The 20239-nt window shown below is 47.9% G+C and overlaps 1 protein-coding gene across 14 annotated transcripts in view; it reads right to left on the reverse strand.

Moving 5' to 3' along the window:
- Positions 1–804: 804 nt before the first annotated feature.
- THRB (thyroid hormone receptor beta) overlaps positions 805–20239 on the reverse strand; it is a 402102-nt gene continuing 382667 nt past the window's right edge. For all 14 annotated transcript variants that reach the window (XM_070072867.2, XM_070072864.2, XM_070072869.2 and 11 more), the window contains 3 exons: positions 17556–17702; positions 10155–10413; positions 805–5647 (listed from right to left, as the gene is read on the reverse strand). In XM_070072867.2, the coding sequence (XP_069928968.1) occupies positions 5406–5647; positions 10155–10413; positions 17556–17702 (648 nt within the window). In that variant the 3' untranslated portion in view covers positions 805–5405. The remainder of the gene's footprint in view (positions 5648–10154; positions 10414–17555; positions 17703–20239) is intronic.

The raw sequence follows: 20239 nt of genomic DNA on the forward strand, positions 1-20239 counted from the left end.
CTCGCCACTAGTCACAGAAAGATTCTTAACAGTTCAGGGCGGTGAGGATTGTGAGTGGCGGTTAGCGTTTGAATATACGTCCCCTCAAACCCAAATGTTTGTTCCCCAGACTCTTGTGTAATTGGCACCCAGAGGGCGGAACCGCGATCCAGTTTTGGTGTGCAGGGGTGAGGGCTTGAGGAGGCGCCCGGATTAGATCGGGTTGTTTGGGTGGAGCTCCGACGACTGAATCCTGGTGGCTTTGTAAGCAACCATACAGACGGACAGACGGACGGACGGACATGAGCGTGCCCTGCCTCTCGCCCTGTGGTGCTCTGCACAGCCTCAGCACTCTGCCAGCAGGATGCCATCACAAGAGGCCAGACCAGTGGACCCACCAGATCGTGGGAGAGTGGACCACGACGCCAAATAAACCCATTTCCTTTAAAGGTTAGGGTGCCTCCGGCATCTCATTGCAGTGATGAAAAGCTGACTAATACGGTAGCAGATGTGTCATCCTAGTGAAAATTCTAGAACATTCTGATAGGAAGATGAATGAGTCCAGGCGCTGCAAAAACTCTGCCCCTTTTCCCCTTCCTCCTCTGTGGCCTCTTCCAAAGTGGTTGACCCCCCATCGACATTTCTCTTTCTCTGCTCTCCATTCTCCCTACCCACCCGACTACATGTTTATTCCAGTGGGTGTTGAGGAAGTAAATGCGCTCCATCCCATGGCCCGCCCACTGGCAGCAGCTGAAGGGAGAGGGCCTGCAGCTCCACACCTATTAAGAAGATTAAGATATTTCAAGAAAGAGACAGGAAAGTACATTCATTATAAGCTTTTTCTTTTTTTTCCTTTTTTAGAATTTAAGCTTATGAGTTTGTCTACGCCCACTATATTCATAATTACAATTTAATATCTGCATACAAAAGCTATGTAAAAATCCATTTTTCCCAAATATACAAATTTTCTTTTTTGGATAGTTTAAAACATTTTGATCACAGATGTCAACAGAGTTTTAGGCTGAAAAAAAATATTACCAATCTAGCAATATCACTTAACACTGTTTGCAAACCAGAAGTCTTCTGATGACTGTAGATCTTTTTCTAGTCTGTAGCATTTTTCTGATTCTCAGGGCATAAACACATTACGGAAAAAACAATGTTTTCTCAGAAGGAAGGATGGAGAACTGATTTGGCTCTAGGATCACACTAAAAATGCCAAATGAAAGGAAAACCGAAAGAAAGCAATGACATACCGTCAGTCAGCTCCTCTATGCCCTGACAGTTTCTGCTCAACAATACATGTGTCAAGTGTCTTCTTTTGTCTTACATTGTGCTCCAAAAATTACATGAGTAGTATCTGCACCCTGCGCAGGGCAGATTCATATTTGATTGTCTTGTGCATACGGTGGGTCAGCTTTAACTGTGCAACGGAAAGCCACAAATAGCATTTTACCTGCACGATATTGCTCTTGAAGGCGGCATTAATTAATGTGGAAACACACTAGAAATGCACTTTTTGCATTTGCAAACATTTATACAACACAGTAAAAATTCTGTCATAAGGCCAAACCTTTTTTTTTTCTCCCTATCTTTTTATTTTATTGTTGTGTGTGTGTGTGTGTGTGTGTGTGTGTTTAAAGATTAAATTGTTTTCAATTGTAAAAAATACACACCGGGCAAATCCTTACCTGGATAATAAATATCTACATCACAGTACAATAAAATTTCTTCTCTATAAAATTTAAATATGGATTATAATCTATCACTATCAAAAGAAACACTATGCTACTATTTCCATATTATTAAAATAACAGGAAAAATTACGAGCTTATTTTAGAACCCGATGCCATCACCATTGGAAAGGGTGATGAGATCCAAATGTCTGTCATCATTCCCCTTGGGAAGAGGGACTGCGGCTGGGTTATTCTTCAACTCAGTTCATGAAAAAGGTTTAGCCTTACAAACGCTGGCTACATTTCAAAAACCATAAGACTGATTTCCTAATTGATGACTCATGCAGCAGGGTTGGTGTGACACCCACAGGTGACAGTTCCGGAGAGTAGAGCTGGGTTACTGACAACGACATGCTCTGAGGGTGCTCAGCGGTGCACGGAAGGGGAGTCTGGGGGCTTAGTGTTGTGGAGGGGCCAAGGCTTGTGCACCTGTTCACAGAGAAGCAACGCCAGGGCTGGCAGTCCACCCCGGCGGCTGCACCGCAGATGGAGGAGGTGTCACTTGGGGCACGAGTGAGGGGCATCGCTGGGCTGAGGCATCAACACGCCAAGCGCGCCATTGAGGACGGAGGCTCCTTTGACTAGAAAAAGCTCTGAGGTGGCACGTGGTGTTAGGAACAGCATCGTAAAGAAGGAAAGATCTTACTTGTTTGCATTATTTCAGGAAATACTGCACATTTAGATCGGAGAGCAAAGTACACTTGTGGGTTACAAACACATGCGCACACGCACACACACACACACAGCCCCACACCACACACCCATAAAAGTGATTTCTAAGTAAGAATCCCAGCAGGACTGTGTTCTCCTCTACTGGAATGTCTCCCCAGTTGGAGTTGGGGGGAGAGGGGCAGGACAGGTGCCAAGGTTGCTGCAATGTCAGGTCCACATCTGGTTTGAAAGCCCCAGCAAAGTCAGAAAATTTTTTTTTTTTTTTAAATTCAGAGCAAATCCCACACAATCAGGTTTTATGGGATGGGGACTTGAGATGCACTCGGGGCCTCAGTCTGTTCAGGAGGAACGAGGTCATTTTCACCATCAGAGTCGTGATTCTTTCAGTCCTTATAGCTTTTCCTTTCAACCTGAGGTACTCTAAGGCCCGTCCTACTCAGCATAAAGTGGCCAACCTTCGACAATACTTCCAGATCAGCAGTTTGCCTGTTGAAGGCATTCCAGGAGCTGAGATCCACCTGGGGCTGGCTGGATGACTGTCGCTTTAGGGCACCCTCTTAGCAGTTCCAGTCCTGGTGAGTCCCACAGCATTCTAATTCAGCGAGAGATCAGCTCCGAGCCGACGCTGGAGTCCAGGTCTGATGTACTGGGCCATCTCGGTCAGACAGGATGAGGAACCTTGCCTCAGAAAGCCTGTTGCCTCAGGAGTGGCTGAACCTGTCCAGGATGCCACCTGCTGTCCTTCCTCTCGTTCCCCAGGGAAGGAAGCTTTGCCCCACCCAGTGTTACCCCAGGCCTAGAGGCAGCTGGGTGTTTATCTCTGCAAGAGAGTTTGTTCTCCAAGTAGAGTCAACAGATGGAACTGAGATGGTAACAAAGCAAGGACTTGGGGGGACTGGCTAGAGGCTGCCTAGAAAAAACAAAACCCCCAAAGCTTGTCTTGTAGCTAAGGTCAAAGCAGGTCATCTGCCCATGAACTTCATGCTTGGAATTTTAATCTCTTCACTTATTTCCTTCCTCTGACGTGCAAGCTCCATAGCAATGTTCGGGTTTCCTTTTTCCCAGAAGCCAGTATCATTGTCTGCAGGCCGTAAACATGTCCGTCCCCTCCAGGTTACCTGCAACCGTACTTGGGATTCTTAATGGTGCTCCTCACCTTCCCCCAAGAGCATCTGCTTCCCTCCACATGGGGGAGCAGTTTTGTGTCAAGTTCGTGTTTTGAATCAATGCCAAATATATGTTCTTTAACTGTGAAGTGGGTCATACTTTTTTTCCTAATGAAGCTAGAAATTTGAATGTAAAAGAAATCATTAAAAGAGTCAGATTTCTCCCCCCCACCCCAAAATCCATACAATATTAACGGCAGGAAGGACTTCAGGACTCATGACTTAGTCCTTATTCCCCAGGTGAGAAAACCAAGATTTAAGGTCACAAATCTCCCATTTGGCAGGGCATGAACTAGAACCCTGATTTCTGGGCCAGTTATGCTCCACCAAACCTAGAAAAAGTCCACTTGGCTTTCCCAGTGACTTTCATTCCTTTGTTTTTAGGTCAATCACACCCATATGGCTTATTTTCCCCAATATTTCCAGGATAAGGCAGTAAAAGGCAGGCAGAGGAACCGTTTATCTCTACTGTGCCGGTGAAGAATGAGATACATTCAGTTGCATGGGTACATTTTTTGCCCTTTTTCTGACATTGAAGCAACGGTGTCACCACTCGGGGTCTGGGCACAAGCCACTCCAGCGTCAGTCACTGGGGAGGCAGGTGGGGCAGGGAAGGGGAGTGTGGGCGCGCCAGGTGTTCTCTGCAGGTGTTTCCTGTTGAATATCTGTCAGGGTGAGGCTGTGAGAGGGACGAGGGGAGGGGTCTGCAGCAGGACCGTCCTTGTTTAGAATTAGCTAGTCAGTGCCTCAGAATGGAGGGAAGAGGGGACTAGAAAACATTGATAAATAAGCAAAGAGCACGAGGATCTAAGGCCAGAAGGCAGCATCCTCAAGCTGTCGGGACCGGCAGGGGCTCTCGGAACACTGTTTTTCCACGGACTCAATGTAACAGCGCTAAGCTCTCCTCAGAATTCCTCCAGCTTGAAACTCAAACGGCAGCTTGCAACGTTCCTTGATTTGATCCATAAGGAAGTCCGTGGTCAGCTCAGCAAGGATGCAGGCAGGATAGACAGCTCTGGAGCTCGGGAGACAACAGATCGGATGCCACTGGAGTGGTGACCCCGGAGAATAGACTGGATTTCTGTGGACATGTTCTCTGATCCTAACCTGTGACTAAGCCTTCCTCCTGGGAGGCAGTGCTACGTGCATTTTGGGGGACCGTTGAGTCATGGATGTTGGTGAAGATTTCTAATTTCTTTGGGCTCGCTGAAGACAAATGTCTTCCCTGTTGGCCTCAATCAGTCAAATAAATGAAATCCTAAGTTATAAAAATGATACTAAAAAGGCAGCTGATTTCCTGTACATTCCAAGTGATGCTTCCAGAGGAGAACAAAAGAGTGCTGGAAACAGGCATGCTCTCGGATGGATGGAGATCGGTTGTTTGAGTCTTTCCCTAGGAAGCTGAAAGCCACCCCTAACCAAAGGTGATCTGTGCTCGGCTAACTTAAGCCTTGCAAAATTCAGGATCGGATCACCACTGCCGTTCTCCTGGCTTTAAGGCTTCTGTAGTCTTTTGCAGTGCCATTTCGCTTGCCGGAGTCTCCGGCCAGGGACAGGTGGGAGCTGGTGATGGCTTGGTGCTGGTGAATTAATGATGGTCCCCACCCCACCTCCACAACTGTAATACCTTCAAAGCATTCACATCAAAGCACTGGAGAACAAAATGCCAATAGTTACAAGTACCCGCATTCAAGGGGCAATTTCATCCATGTCTATGCCAAGGACTACCTCCCTTTACCCCCCCAAATCCTTCCCAACACAAAGAAACAAAGAAACAAACAGAAAAGAGCTAGGCATTGGAATGAAATGACACCCAGTAGTGCTGTGGGAATTATGAGAATAAATCCAGTCCTTAATCCTCGAACACTTCCAAGAACAAAGGGGGGAAGAGCTCCGTGGGGCATTCCACCTTCATGTGCAGGAAGCGGCTGGCATGGCAGGCGCCAATCATCCGCAGGTCTGTCACCTTCATCAGGAGTTTTGGCCAAAAGTGTGTCACATGGTGCTTTCGGTAATTGATATAGTGTTCAAAGGCCAACAGGAAGCTATCTTGGTATTTTTCTATTCTCTCAACACAGGCGAGCCCTGGGCGATCTGGGGGAAGAAAGAAGATGGATATTCATTCAGAGTGAAAGGAGGAGGCTTGCTTTGTCCAGTTCACGTCCTGTGGTGGCAGGTGGGCAGCTCTGGGACTCGTCAACTTCCAGGACGGGTGCGGATGGCAGTACGTGTGGACTTTGGGGTGCCAGGGTAGAGGGAATTATTTCTATGAAGGGTGTCAGTGCTCTGCTCAGCTAAATGTCTCTGGTTTAGAGCAATGGCCCCCTTGGGTGCAGAGGAGGTGGCTGCCATTGCTGCCCAGAAGACAGCAGAGGCCAAGGACAAGCATGCAGAGAAAGGGGGATGTGGGAAGCGACTGGGTCTCTGTTGGGGCTGGGGGCAAAGGAGTGACACTGGACTATGAGACACTCCCTGGAAGGCCAAGGAGCACAATAACCAACTGTGGGGAGCAACTCAGACTAGACTAAGTTACTGGAATTAAGACTTATTCTATGCATCTGCTCTCCCACAATATGGGCTGGGAGAGGAGGAAACAGCTTCTACACAGCTGCCTCCAGTTCAACCAATAAACAGCAGGACCTGCTCCTGATTGGAGGAGAGCAGCGTACTCGGCATGTGGGTAGCAGAGTTGGGATTGGTGGAAGAGGACTATAAAGGAGGAGAGAGACAACATGCACCAGGAACATCTAAGGGGAACATCTATCTGAAGGAACACCTGTGCAGCCCCCGAGAGAGCCAGCCGGCGGTGTGCCATTCCCCCGCGGAAGTGGGGAAAGTGGCTAGGGGGAACCGCCCTTCCACAGAGGTGGAAGGGATGGTAGCCAACCCGAGAAGAACCAGCAGCAAACCCGGGGAGGGCCGAGCAGACGAAAGAACAACTCAGGGTCCTGTGTCGTTCCTCCATGAAGAGGGGGAGCGACAACCAACGGTGAGTTGTTTGCCAGGCCCCAGGGGTCCCTCCCTCCCTTCCTCTTGTGCTCGCAGTAAATTCTGCCCGCAGTGGCCATGTGTTGTTGGGGAATTAAAAGGAAAAAAAAAAAAAGGGACATGAGCTGTGTTTGAGGCACCCTGTATAGAGAAGGAGGGGCTGCCATGGGAAGACCACACAACACTGCAGAATCCTCCCAAGTGGCGGGAGGACCGCTGGCTTCCCACAATATGTGGGGAGGAACACAAGTAATTAAAAAAAAAAAAGATAAGTAAAGGGATGGCAGAAAAAGGCTGGATGCGTTCTCTTTGGTTTTTGCTCTTCGCAGCTCACATCAATGAGTGCACTGTTCGTGGGTGCTGTTGTTGGGAAGCTAAATGGGGCTCTTCTTCAACTCCAAGGGCAAAGCAAACTATGTGAGTTTCGGGAACACTCTCTAGGGCTCAAATGGTAACTTGTGTTTTCTTTCCTATTTGATGCTGCGACTCTGTGGATCTCCTCACCCCCCTTCCCTCTCTCCTCTCTCCCTTTGGGTGTGTGAGAAGAGTTCTCCCCAGGATTCTTTCACTCTCCACCCATGTAGGAAGTCAACATAATAATGCATTGCCTGTATTCCTTCAATGGGATCGTAACAGCCGGGGATTTGCGCATCAGAACTCTGTCCTTTGATGAGAGATAAAGACAAGATGGTCACATAGATGACACAGAAAGAACTGACATTGTGATGAAGCTTACAACATGCTAAGCAGGTCTATGAAGACAGTCACATTTTAAAGACCAAAGACTGCTTTTAACTCCTTAAGACAAATTTCATCAAAGAAATGACTTTCAGGTCATTTCCACCTTCACTCTCTGCTCACCCCTTTAGGACTTAGCAGTAGTAGTGCTTGAAAAAGGCTTTGTAGGGAAGGATGATGCTATCGTGTCATTAAAGATGCCAAGTAAAGCATGGGGCTTAGAGGACGAGGCTGAGGAGGAACGAGGGACTCGGGTCTCTGAGCCTCAGTATCATTTGCCAAGCGAACACTACCTCGTAAGTGCACTCTGGTTCTGGCTGCATTAATGAAAAGGGTCTACATTACCTGGCTGGAAAAGATTTTAGAGTTGTTAAGCACGCCACATGGCTTTCAGGCAGTGGCAACCTTGTATAAGTTCCCAGAGAACTGGGAAGAATGGTTCAGCTGGGTGTTTGGCACTGCATTCACAATCCCACCATCTCCACATGCTTGCTTAGCTACCTGACTTAGAGTATTTATTTAATAATCTGTTAAATGGACTCACGACAGAGGAGATGGCATTTTGTTCAGTTATAAAAATCCATTAGCCATAACCAAAGAGGACTACACAAATGGATACATGGGAAACCTTAATTCAATTTCTGTTAAAGCTGCTTGCTGAAAATTCTATGCTTGAGACTGCTGTTTGTTCAACAGGGAGGTTAGCAGGTGTTAAAGACAGACTAGAACCATGCTGAATCTCTCCCACTGCCTTATTTAGGAGAAACCACTAGAAGGGAAATTGTAAAAGAAATGGCTTTCTCACTATGTCACTCAACCTTATTTAAATTTGTCTTTGAACCATTAAAATCTCAGCAGAAAAGTTACTTTGAGTCACCCAGGAATACAATTCCCATGGATGGAGCTCAATTTATTTTAAAGGTCACTGAAGCCCAAGGCAGTTGGGTCACACAGGGAGTCCTTGGACAAGCTGCAAGCTGTTTCTACAGAAGCCTGAGGCCTGGGCTTCTTGCTGGCTGTGGGACCAGCCTTGGGCTCGGGAGGCCTCTGCTGCGTCCCATCCTGTGAACTTTCCTAACACTACTGCCTCCCTCATGAAGCCAGAGGAAGTCTGGTGGCAGGAGGGACTCTTACATTGTTGTATGGAATCACAGGGCAACATTGACTTTGCAGTATTCTAGATGTGAGAAGAAAACCACAGTTTCTATGCACAAGGAAGAAAAGGGATTACAGGAGCTACCCTAGAGTCTATAAGCCAGTGTACAGGGTGTTCATGATACTGTTCAATCAACTTGCATTTGAATTTCTCCATAGGTGCTGGCATTGTGGCATAGCAGGTAAAGCTGCCACCTGTAATGCTGGCATCCCATATAGGCACTGGTTCATGTCCCTGCTGATCCATTTCTGATCCAGCTCCCTGCTAACGGCCTGAGAAAAGCAGAAGATGGCCGAAGTGTAAGGGCCCCTGCCACCCATGTGAGAGACCCGGATGAAACTCCTGGCTTCGGCCTAGTCCAGCCCTCGCTGTTGTAGCCATCTGCAGAGTGAGCCAGTAGAGAGAAGCTCTCTCTCCATGTCTCGCCTCCTCTCTCTGCAACTCTGACTTTCAAATAAATAAATGTCTTTACAAAAAAGAGAAATTTTCCATAATAAAAAGAACATTTTCTGTTAAAAGGTCTATCATATCTAAATTTTCTGTTGCAAATAAATTTGCAAATTATGCTTAATTAGTAACAATAATTATATAAATTATTTAGTTTCTTAAACAAAATTTGTCTAACTAGGAAGCATTGATTCTATAAAGGATTCTCAATGTACTTGACTGATATTTTGCTTAGCTATTCAGCCATTTATTCAATAAACATTTCTTGAATTCTAAACACTGGCCAGGTGCTAGGGGTACAATCAGACACACCCGTGTCCTCCAACTGCTGGGAGGGAGGTCTAAATAAGTGAAGCAGATAGCTACACTGCAGGTGACAAGTGCTACAGGACAGCTAGCTACACTCGGGTTGCTCTGCAAACTCAAAGTGATTCTGAAACTACCGTCTGGTTAAAGACCGGCATCCCTCGCGCGATGCAATGTTTTATGTTTTGTTTGTTATGATGTAACCCCTGAGGAAAAATACGCCAGCAACACTGTCTGCCTTTCACAGGTGGGAGCTAGAGAGTGTGACCGTGAGTGAGCTGGGTTACAGATGGCAGCCGGTCTTGCTGATTCTTCCCACCTCCAGGTGGACAGTCGAACGTGGGCCACACTAGGACTGCAGAATGTGGCTGAAGTTACGCTGTGTGCCTGGGCAACTCCTACTTTGCTCTGCTCAGAGACCTTCTTCTTGGCATCCGGCAGCCACAGCAGAAGTCTCCCTACCTTGCAGAAGGAAAAGTTGCATCGAGATGGCCTGATGCAGTGTTGGATGTACCAGCCCCAACTCCAGAGTCCTGATGTTTTAAGCTACTGTGTTTGTGGTTGGTGTGCCATACAGCCACAGATAATGAATCTGAAGTTGTAGCTGAGCCATGGGCAATTCTGGCTGCCACGTGTGGTTTCCACACACGGAACTTAACACCAAAAGGTGTGGTCATGCACATCTGTGTAGTCACAAAATGCTAACAGACGTGGAGGCCCACATACTACGGGGCAGCTTCAGTGGCATCTCAGGGAGAGGGGTCATTTTAGGATCTTTAGAGTGGCTCCTCCAGTTTCCGTCTACTATCCTAGGGTGCAGCGAAAGGCATCGGACACCCGCCACGCCCCTCCATTTCTCAGTCCTCTGGGAATGCCCCAGTTTCTGGAAACCTGGATGAAATGAATCAGCACCAGACAAGCCAAAGCTCCGATGCCCTGGCGTGGCACACGCGTGGGCACACTCACCTGAGGACATCAGCAGGACGGCTTGCAGGAGGGCTACTTCCGTGTCATCCAGGTTGAACGAAGACAGAGACATGCCCAGGTCAAAGATGGCGTCCGACACCACCCCGAGACCCCCGTTTTTCAGCTGGCCCCGCGTCACCGCCATTTCCCCGTTCAAGGTTAGAGTCTCGCTGTCCGGGTCGTAGCGCACAGCCGCGCGGAGGGACATGATCTCCATGCAGCAGCCCTTCAGGAGGATGATCTGGTCTTCGCATGGCAGCTGAAAAAAGCGGCGCGGTTAGCAGGAGCAGGAGCGGGCAGGTGCCCCGCGCAGCCCCGTCCGGGCGGTCACTCCCGCGAGCAGCACTGATCTCTGTTCTCGGAGCCTGCCATTTTCCCTCCCCTACATGGCTGCAGACCGCTTTTCATGTCCAAGAGGGTTGTAATCGTCACAGATCCTAATCTCAGTGGTTTGCATGTCTCTGTGCCAAATATAGACTCCAGCTTGCATTACAGGCATGTGGGAAACTGTGCTAATCACCCCTCGTCTGGAGGTTTGTGGTGCGACTCCCTGCGTGTTTTTGGTCTTGCAGCTCCAGGAGTTACCAGCTGACTCTACTGTTTTGCTGGCAACTGTGCATCTCTGATTTTGGAAGCTCCTTAAGTCAAAGAGCGCAGAACTAAAAGGTTGCTTACAGACGCACGCTACCTGGGAGGCCCAGAGACACAAGCTCTGCCCGAGGTCTCCCAGGGAGGGAAGGGCAGAGCTGGGATCAAATTCAGACCTTGGGCTCCTAAGGTTAGATTCTTCTCAGTACTTCAGACGCCAGACTACTCACACGCTGGAGTATGGCAATCTCAATATAAGCTTATTTGGTTATGCTGCCAATTAGTATTTGTGATAATCTGATAACATTAATCATGTACTTAAAAAAAAAACTTTGCTAAGTAAAATAATAAAAAATAGAAGTCTACTTTCTTGAAGGGAAGAGTGATTAAATGCCACTATCTGACTCATTTGAAAGGCTATTAGTGTGTGAGTATTTTTGATGAACTGGCGCCGTGCCAAAGTTTGCAGGCAATGCCTTGTTCAATCCTCACAAAGCAGCAAGATGGACATTCTAATTCCAATTTTATTTATAGATCTGAAGACCCAAATACTGAGGGGTGAATAACATCTGAGGGTCACAGGAATGCTTTGTGAATAAGGCTAGGATTTGAAACTAGAACTGTCAGAATCCAATACACGGAGAAGAAAAGAAACACTCTTTTGAAGTATCTCACATATCATTGTACCCATGAATAATGAACATATAAATTAGACCAAATATTTATCACCGCATTAAAGGAGTTACAGATTCTTTTTGGGAAATGCTCTTGATAACACCAAACTAGTTCAATTTATATTATTATGTAAAAGTACTACTACTGAAGTACATTAACATTATCCATCTATCTTATTTATTTAAAAGGCACAGAGAGGGAGAGAGGGAGATGGTTCCCATCTGCTAGTTCACTCCCCAAATGCTCACTACGGCTGGGATGGACCAGGAGCTCAGTCCAAGTCTCTCATGTGGGTGGCAGGGACCCAAGTATTTGAGCCATAACTGCTGACCTCTAGGGTCTGCATTAGCAGGAAGTTGGAATCAGAATCAGATCCGGGACTCGAACCCAGGCATTCGATATGGAACATGGGCGTGCAAAGCAGGGTCTTAACCACGGTGCAAATGCTCACCCCCGAATGGATGGCATTTCAAACACTGAGTGTTTCATATTTTTCACTAGCTCAGCGTCGTCACCTTACCATTTAATTTCAAACTGCTTAGCTTTTTCTACAGAGTACGAGTCATTTCATATTTGGTTCTAGAATCCATGCATATGAATGCTCTCCTTCCACCCATTTAAAAAGAAATCAGGGTGATTTGCTTTCCTTTAGGTTGATTCACATCCTCAATTACATCCTTGGATTCCTGGCCCAAGAGCATGATAGGAAAGAGCCAAGTCAAGCAGGGATAGTCTACAGGGAAAGTGGGGAACTGGCTGGAGAGGCCAAAGGCCAGCCCCCAGCCGAGGCCAGTGGTTCTGCATTTCAGTCCCACTTGGCTCACCGAGGGCTTGTCCGACAGCCTGCTGGCCTCTCCCTGGAGGTTCTGCACTTCTCCCAGTTCCCAGCAGCTCCTGCTACTGGTTTGTGGGCCCCATCTGACAACTACTGGCATAGAACAACAATGAGAGATAACTTACTGGATCAAATCTTTAAAAAAAATCTGTTACAGGGTAACAAGGCCTTAGGCCTAGTGGTTAAGACACTGCTTGGTTACCTGAATCCACTTCAGAGTGGCTCCAATCACTGCTCCTGACTCCAGTTTCCTGCTAATGCTCGCTGGGAGGCAGCAGTCATGGCTTAAGCAGTTGGGTGCCTGCCACCCACGTGCGAGACCTGTGTTGAGCCCCTGGCTTCCTGCTTTAGCCTGGTCCAGTCTAGGTTGTTGTGGGCATTTGGGGAAGTGAACTGGCAGGTGGGAGAGCTCTCTCTCTCTCTTTTTCTCTCTCTCTTTCTCTCTCTGTTTCTCAAATAAATAAACTAATTTTAAAAATCTGTCACAAATTATGGAAACCTGGGCAGGCCCCACTTTTGAAATCAAGTCTGGTTAGAGATAAAACAAAAGTTTTCTTCTTAAAACTGCTGATGATTAATTCAAATTTAAATAAAAGCTGAGTAAGTATTTGAAAAAAATCACCCAGGCTTTAAAAACTGGGCCAGAAGCCATTTCCTGTAAGTATGTAGGTTCCTGATGAGATCCGTTTCAACATGTGGGCAAGTCCCCTCTTAGGCATCTGCCCAAACGCTGTCACCGGGAGAACACGCCCGCAAAGGCCCGGCAGGCGGACGTGGGATCCTCCTACAGATAATCCCAGCGCCTTAGGAGAACATCACTCAAGCTGGTTGGCAAAGGTAACAGTACACCCCAGGAGCGGCTGTTGTGGGCTGTTTTGGCTGTGCTGCCAGCAATGACTTTGGGTCTTGGGAAGCCTCGGGTGTCACACTTACCTCATTGGGTGGGTTGGCACGGATCTTAGTGCAACAATGACCAGGAACGTAATTTGAGCAGCAAATGCAGCAGACTGCCTCTGGAAAGAGACTCTTGGGCTCTCCAGCCTGCTCCATAGGGAGCTCAGGGGCTACACCGTTCACTAGAGAGAGACCTTAGTAGTCCCCGGAGGCCACAGACACTGGAGAAGTATGCATCTCTGTTGTAAGAGTCACTGCCTCTCTCGCTCACTCTCTCTCTCTTTTTAATCAACTTGGAGACTACAGAAGAGCAGGACTGAAAGAGAGGTGGAGTCATGACAGTGAGGAAGGCTTAAATTTCTGGGGGAAACCTGAAGATTCGACAAATTTGCCACAACTCGTGCTTGCAGAGTTCCACTGTGACCCCTCCACGTTGCCCTGGGTGTTAGCAGACTCAGGGCGTTTGCTCCTAGGTGTGGAGATGGCTTCCTTTTCCTCTCCCTTTACTGGAAATCTCTCTTCAGTGGTTGGTTTATAGAAGGCTTACGTGTTACAGAAAAAAATCCTTATGGTGTTCACTCACAGAGCCATGTGACTGGTGGCTGGCTCAGGCTGCAGAGGGGGCAAGCTCAGTGGAACAGCTCTTCAGTCACCAAAGGCCAAGGGCTGGGGCCACAGCCAGGGAGGAGGACCAGAAAATGCCCAGGAACCCAATCACCCCACTGAACAAAAAGACAAGACTGTCACCCAGAGATGGCCCACATGAGAGCGTGCACACTCTCGGCCTCAAGGGCCATCTGAGCCTTAAGAGGGCCCTGCGTCTTGGTCCTTGTCTTCCATGTCTACCTGTGAGCGGTGGATCCACAAGAAACCAGGAACACTGGTCATCTTGATGGAGAACGGCTGAGGCTGAGGACCGTGTTGGGGAGAAACAAACCTTTCATGTTGCTAAATGTAGTATTTTCGTTCTGTTTGAATTGCTTTTTTTCATGTGTACATCTTAAAATATATGCAAACATAAAAGGGGGAAAATCCTGTATCTAGAATTTGTCCTTAAGCAGTAGTCATGTAAGTGGGGAATGTTACTGAAGCACTCACTGCAGCATATATATATTTTAAAGATTTATTTATCTGAAAGAGTGACAGGGAGAGACAGAGAGAAAAATCTTCTATTCTCTCATTCACTTCCAAAATGGCTGCAACAGGTCTGGGCCATGTGGCTAGCAGGTCTGGCCCATGCCGAAGCCAGGAGCCAGGAACCAGGAACTCTATCTAGTTCTCCTACACGGGTGGCAGGGCTCAAGCACTTGGGCCATCACCTGCTGCTTTCTCAGGTGCATCAGCAGGACGCTGGATTAGAAGCGGAGCAGCTGGGACTCGAACTAGCCCTCTGTATGGGGATGTTGAGATTCCAAACTGTAGCTTACCCCACTCCACCACAATGCTGCCATCCTGCGGCATATTATTAGGGAAAGACTGGAAATGAGATAGAGCTCCACGAAAAATAGATAACTTTAATTACAGTAGGTGCATTCTTTGGAATACTACGTGGTCATTGAGAATTTTGAGAAAGAATCCTTGAGTGATATGTCCTACCACTGAGGTAAAAAATGAAGCACAGGGGTGGTGTTTGGTACAGCAGTTCAGTCACTGCCTGAGATGTGTGCATCCCATGTCAGAGTCTCTGGATTCAAGGTTCAGTTCTGCCTCTACTCCAGCTTTCTGCTGAGATGCACTCCAGGAGGCAGCAGGTGATGGCTCAGGTCCTTGGGTGCCTGCCACACACGTGGGAGACCCGAATTTAAGTTTCAGGCTCCTGTCTTCGGCCTGGCTCAGCCCTGGCTCTTACGGGCATCTGGGGAGTGGACCAGTGGTGGAAGATCTTTTTCTCTCTCTCTCTGCCTTCCAGATAATTAATTAATTTTAAAGTGTCCATTTTGTATCTTGATCTCACTGCTGGGTAAATTCGCGAGTGGCACCCTTGTGGTATGTCTACCTGGCTCTTTAATAAAAAGCTAAAAAAGCAGTTCCATAGATAGGAGCACATTATGGTATAAAATGTATTTGTATCTATTTCACCTATCTGTGTGAGCGTCAGTGTGTCCATGTACACACAAATATTTGAAAATAGAAACAGGTTCCAAGATGTTAGCAGTATTATGGGCATTTTACCCTGAGCCATTGCCTGTATTAAGCTGTGTATATCTTGAACAAATAGGGACTCCGTATTGTCCTCCAAAATGTTAGTAAATGTTATTTTTTTAAAAACGGGTGTCAAAGGCAGGGAGGTTCCATGCCAGATGGAGATATAAGCAGAAATTCCTTCCCCGGGACAGGGTGAGTCCCGCAGAGACAGGGCGTGAGTGGTTCTCCTGTGGGGCTGTGGGTGCTAGCACATCCGGCACCCAAGGGGGAAAATCCCGTATCTAGAATCAAGGGGGAGGTGAGGAGGTCTTGAGAGCAAGGCCCTCATAGAACAGACCTGGAGGGCTCCCTTGTCCCGTCCACCACGTGAAGACACAGTGAGAAGACAGCTATCTATGACCCCGGAAGCTGGCCCTCCTGAGTCTGCTGGCTCCCTGATCTTGGCCATCAGCTTCCACAACTGTGAGAAGGACATTTCTGTGGCTTAGAAGCCACCCAGTCCATGGTATTTTTAGAAGCCTGAACAGACTGAGGCACTTGGGCGCCACAATGGCATAAGAGGGAGACGGTGCTGTCTCTCTTGCTCCATCCAAGGATCGGACACCGTGTCTGGAAGCCCGTTTTCCTGTCCTGACTGTGGCTGGCTATAGGCAAGGAGAAGCATCCCCACCAGTGTCTGATGTCTCTTAGCTGGGCTCCTGTGATTGCAAACCCAAAGGCACAAGGAGCCAGAAGCCAAGGCAGCGTGGAGTCATCCCAGGCAAGGAAATTCAACTCCTTTCTAAGTGAGACCAGGATCACTTATCAGGTGGCTGATCTAAGAGGCTCACAGCAGTGTGTGGCCCTGTTCTTCTGGGGCTCCTTGGAGGTGTGAACAACAATGGATTGGCACCTGATGCAGTGTTCAAATGGAAACATTCTCCAGAAAACATAACCAACCCATTTGATTCACCAAAGTTAGAGACGGAGGGGAAACACAACAGACAATATAACAGCAGTACCAGCAGCTAAAATTTATGGAACCCTTACTACAACCCAGGCACTGCCCAACCACTTGACCTGTGTTACCCCACTACGTGGTTCCAGCAGCAGCAAGGGGCAGGCAGTATTGTGATTCCCCCCACTCCTTTTTTTTTTTTTTTTTTCGCAGGCAGAGTAGACAGTGAGAGAGAGAGAGAGAGAGAGAGAAAGGTCTTCCTTTGCTGTTGGTTCACCCTCAAATGGCCATCGCGGCCGGCGCACCGCACCTATCCGAAGGCAGGAGCCAGGGGCCAGGTGCTTCTCCTGGTCTCCCATGGGATGCAGATCTGAAGGTAGGAGCCAGGAGCCAGGTGCTTCTCCTGGTCTCCCATGGGGTGCAGGGCCCGAGCACTTGGGCCATCCTCCACTGCACTCCCGGGCCACAGCAGAGAGCTGGCCTGGAAGAGGGGCAACCGGGACAGAATTTGGTGCCCCGACCGGGACTAGAACCCTGGGTGCTAGCGCCGCAGATGGAGGATTAGCCTATTGAGCTGCGGCGCCGACCCGTGATTCCCCTTTAACAGAGGAGATAACTGAGGTTTGAAGATGCGATGACTTGTTTAAGATTCCTGCTCACGCAGCTGCCTGCAGAGCCCATGCCCTGAGCCAGTGCATAGCAGGGATGCTAAAGGTAGGGGTGAAGTGTCCCAGGGGGAGGTCTGGGGGGCCTAGAGGGTGAGCTCTTTGTGGTGCCCTGCAGCTGGGACAAGGAAGACTGGGCTTCTAGGGGAGAGGGAAGATGTAAGGCGATACTAGGAGCCTTGCTCTGGGAGGGCCATTTCACTTATTCTTGAGGTTTAAGAAGCCACCACACAGTCATCTTGAAAGAATACAGATGCAGGTTCAAGGCATGGCACGGCCCAGGATACATTCCGTTCTCTGATCTTAATTTCCCATACCTGGGGGAGGGGGTTAATACGCGCTGTGCCACAGATCTGTAAGGACTGGATCCAATGTGGGCAAATTTGAACAGTGACTAGGATGCCCCTGGAACTGCACAACGGAAGCTGCTGCACTGATCACTTCCCGATGGGCCTCACGCGGATAAGGTAAGGAATGCAGCAGGAACAGAGAAGGCAGGGGAGGGTGAATGAAAGAGAATGCATTTGCATTTTTTACTGACGCTGCGTTCCCGTGACTAAGTCTCTGCTAATGAATAATACATCATAAATGATACCCAGCATTCCTGGAAATGAGCAGAGCCACAATGGGAAATAAAGCAGAAAGAAAAACTGTGTCCTTACCTCGCAAAACATAGGCAACTTTTTGGCAAAATCCACCACTCTGGTGATTGCTGGTGTGATGATTTTTGTAAAATGGCTGAAGGCTTCCAAGTCGACCTTTCCACCTTCCGGGGCGTTTACGATTGGTGCTTGTCCAATATCTTCCGGCTGAGGAGGAGAAACAAGGAGGCTCTGAATGGAGAAGCTGAAGGGTGCTTGATGCATTATGGATCTCATATGGCAGAAAATCTCTTCTGAATGGACGCCCAATTTTCACAGTGTTTGTTAGCAAACTGCACACTTTTCATGTTATTTTTTAAATTTTTTAAAAAATTTTTTGCCAGGCAGAGTTAGACAGTGAGAGAGAGAGAGACAGAGTAATAGCCAGTGAGAGACAGAGAGAAAGGTCTTCCTTCTGTTGGTTCACTCCCCTAATGGCCACTACGGCTGGTGCTGCGCCGATCCAAAGCCAGGAGCTGGGTACTTCCTCCCTGTCTCCCATGCAGGTGCAGGGCCCAAGCACTTGGGCCATCCTCCACTACAGCAGAGAGCTGGACTGGAAGAGGAGCAACCGGGACTAGTACCCGGCGCCCCAACCAGGACTAGAGCCCGGGGTGCCGGTGCCGCAGGTGGAGGATTAGTCAAGTGAGCTACGGCGCCGGCCTCATGTTGTTTATTTCTTTAAGCAAAGATACCTATCTTGGTCATGGCTTTAATAGGCTCCCAATGATACTGTTCACAAAATTGTTGGGGGGAGGGAGGGAGGGGAAAAAGGAAGGGGAGAAGGAGAGAGAGAGGAAGAGAGGGAGAGAGAGAGACAGAGAGAGAGAAGGAGGACAGGGATTTGAGGTCTGCCTCTGAAGACACCCATGCTGTACACTTAGGTCAGATGACATAAGTTCCAGGGCCTCTGGGTTGGCAATGGCAGAGCACTGTGCACTCTGGCATGTGTAGGAGGTGCTGTGGGTAGTGATGGGAGCATGCAATGGGTGAGACCTAGCAAACAGTGACCAATGAATTCATTCTTGCTTCAGACCCAGATTCTGGGGCTCAGAGTTCCTCTTTGCCCTACGGACTCAGTTTGGGGTGGTCTCAACTGAGGGCTGAGGAAAAAGATGTCCAGGAGCCTGAGGTGTGCAAACGTGGCAGCTCAATCTAGGGTGGCAGAGGGGCTAGTGCCCAATGTCCCCAGGGCATATCTCTGCCATTCACTTGCTCAGAAATGCCCCACGGTCTTGCCGCTCAACACTTGGTGCAATGGCTTGAGTATCACCTGGGGACACTCACAGGCCCTCCACCAGGTCTCCTGGTGCAGAATCAGCATTTTAGCCAGACACCCAGGCACCTGTGCAAATGAAAGTCTTGCCCATGTCCTCTGGAGCCAAATCAACCTTTTCTTGGCATAAAGTTAGTTTCATGGTGTTTCTTTGTAGTAGAAAGCTGCATTTCTAACACGCTCCTACAGATGCTGATGCTGCTGACCTGGCCCACGCTGCGAAGTCATGGCACTAGTGGGAACCAAAGCCCCCTGACAGCATCGGCCTTTTTTGGATTATCTAGCAGGTTCTTTTGCTTTTATTTTAGGTTATTGTTTGTTTTGGTGGCAATGAGTGGGTGAAACTTGGTTTCTGTCAGGTTTTCATAAAAAATGACAATGTTTTGGGGCAACTGTTGGCGTGCCAAGCCCAAGGAAGGTTCTGCTGGCTTTCTGGATGCAGATGGAGGAGGGAACAGTCCCATGTACAGCTTCCTCCTGCTGCCCTCCTTCTCATGGGGACTGAGCTGAGGGCAAATGTCTACCAGGTCCATCAGGGCCTCCTGGGAGCACTGCTGCTCCCCATATCCCGAATCCTTCAGCTCCTCCTGGCTGGTCTTCGTGACTGCTTCTCCCCTAAAGACGGGGCTCATCTCATCTACCTCGTCCACTTTGTAAGTCTGTTAGCAGGGTCCATCAATAAAAGGAATGTGTGTGCACATTCACAGAGGTAGGGAGTTTTACCTAAAGATTACATAAATATATAACATGTCAACCAGTCAATCTATATACATACGCTCTTCAACTTACAATGAGTTAACGTAAGTTGAAAATACTGCACATTAAACTCATGCAACACATCCAGTGTACATCACAGCCCAGCCCCACTGACCTTAAGTGCACTCAGAACACTGACAGTAGCCTACAGTTGGGCAAAATCATCTAACAATGTATTGGTTTATAATACAGCAATGAACAGCCCATGTAACTTATTGGACTTTATACTGAAAGTTTAAAAAACAGAATGGTTATGTGGGTACATTTTCACATCATCATAAAGATGAAAAATCACTGGAAGCTGGGGACTCTGTGTGTGTGTATATAAGGTTTTTTTCAAGAAATCAAAATGAAATAAAAAAATTATACTGACATGGTTTCAGCCTCATTGATTCCAACCACCTCATTAAATGTTGATAGCTCTAGTCTAATTATATTTAAAAGGCATCCAGAGTCCTTTGACATGGTGATGGCTAATGCTGATGTTCATAATTTCTGTTCCATCTATGTGTGCACAGAGTGTCTGAATGTCACCTGCCACCCCTTGAAAGATTTGAAAAAAGGAGGCAAATAACACAAGGGCACACAGCAATTCTAATTAAAATTATCCCACCAGAATGTAACTGCACGAGCTTTTCCTTTGAAAAATATATGTATACAAATGTTTCAAAAA

The sequence above is a fragment of the Oryctolagus cuniculus genome, chromosome 4 (assembly GCF_051225735.1).
Source record: "Oryctolagus cuniculus isolate XC-2025 breed Fujian yellow rabbit chromosome 4, ASM5122573v1, whole genome shotgun sequence".
Classification (NCBI taxonomy): Eukaryota; Metazoa; Chordata; class Mammalia; order Lagomorpha; family Leporidae; genus Oryctolagus; species Oryctolagus cuniculus.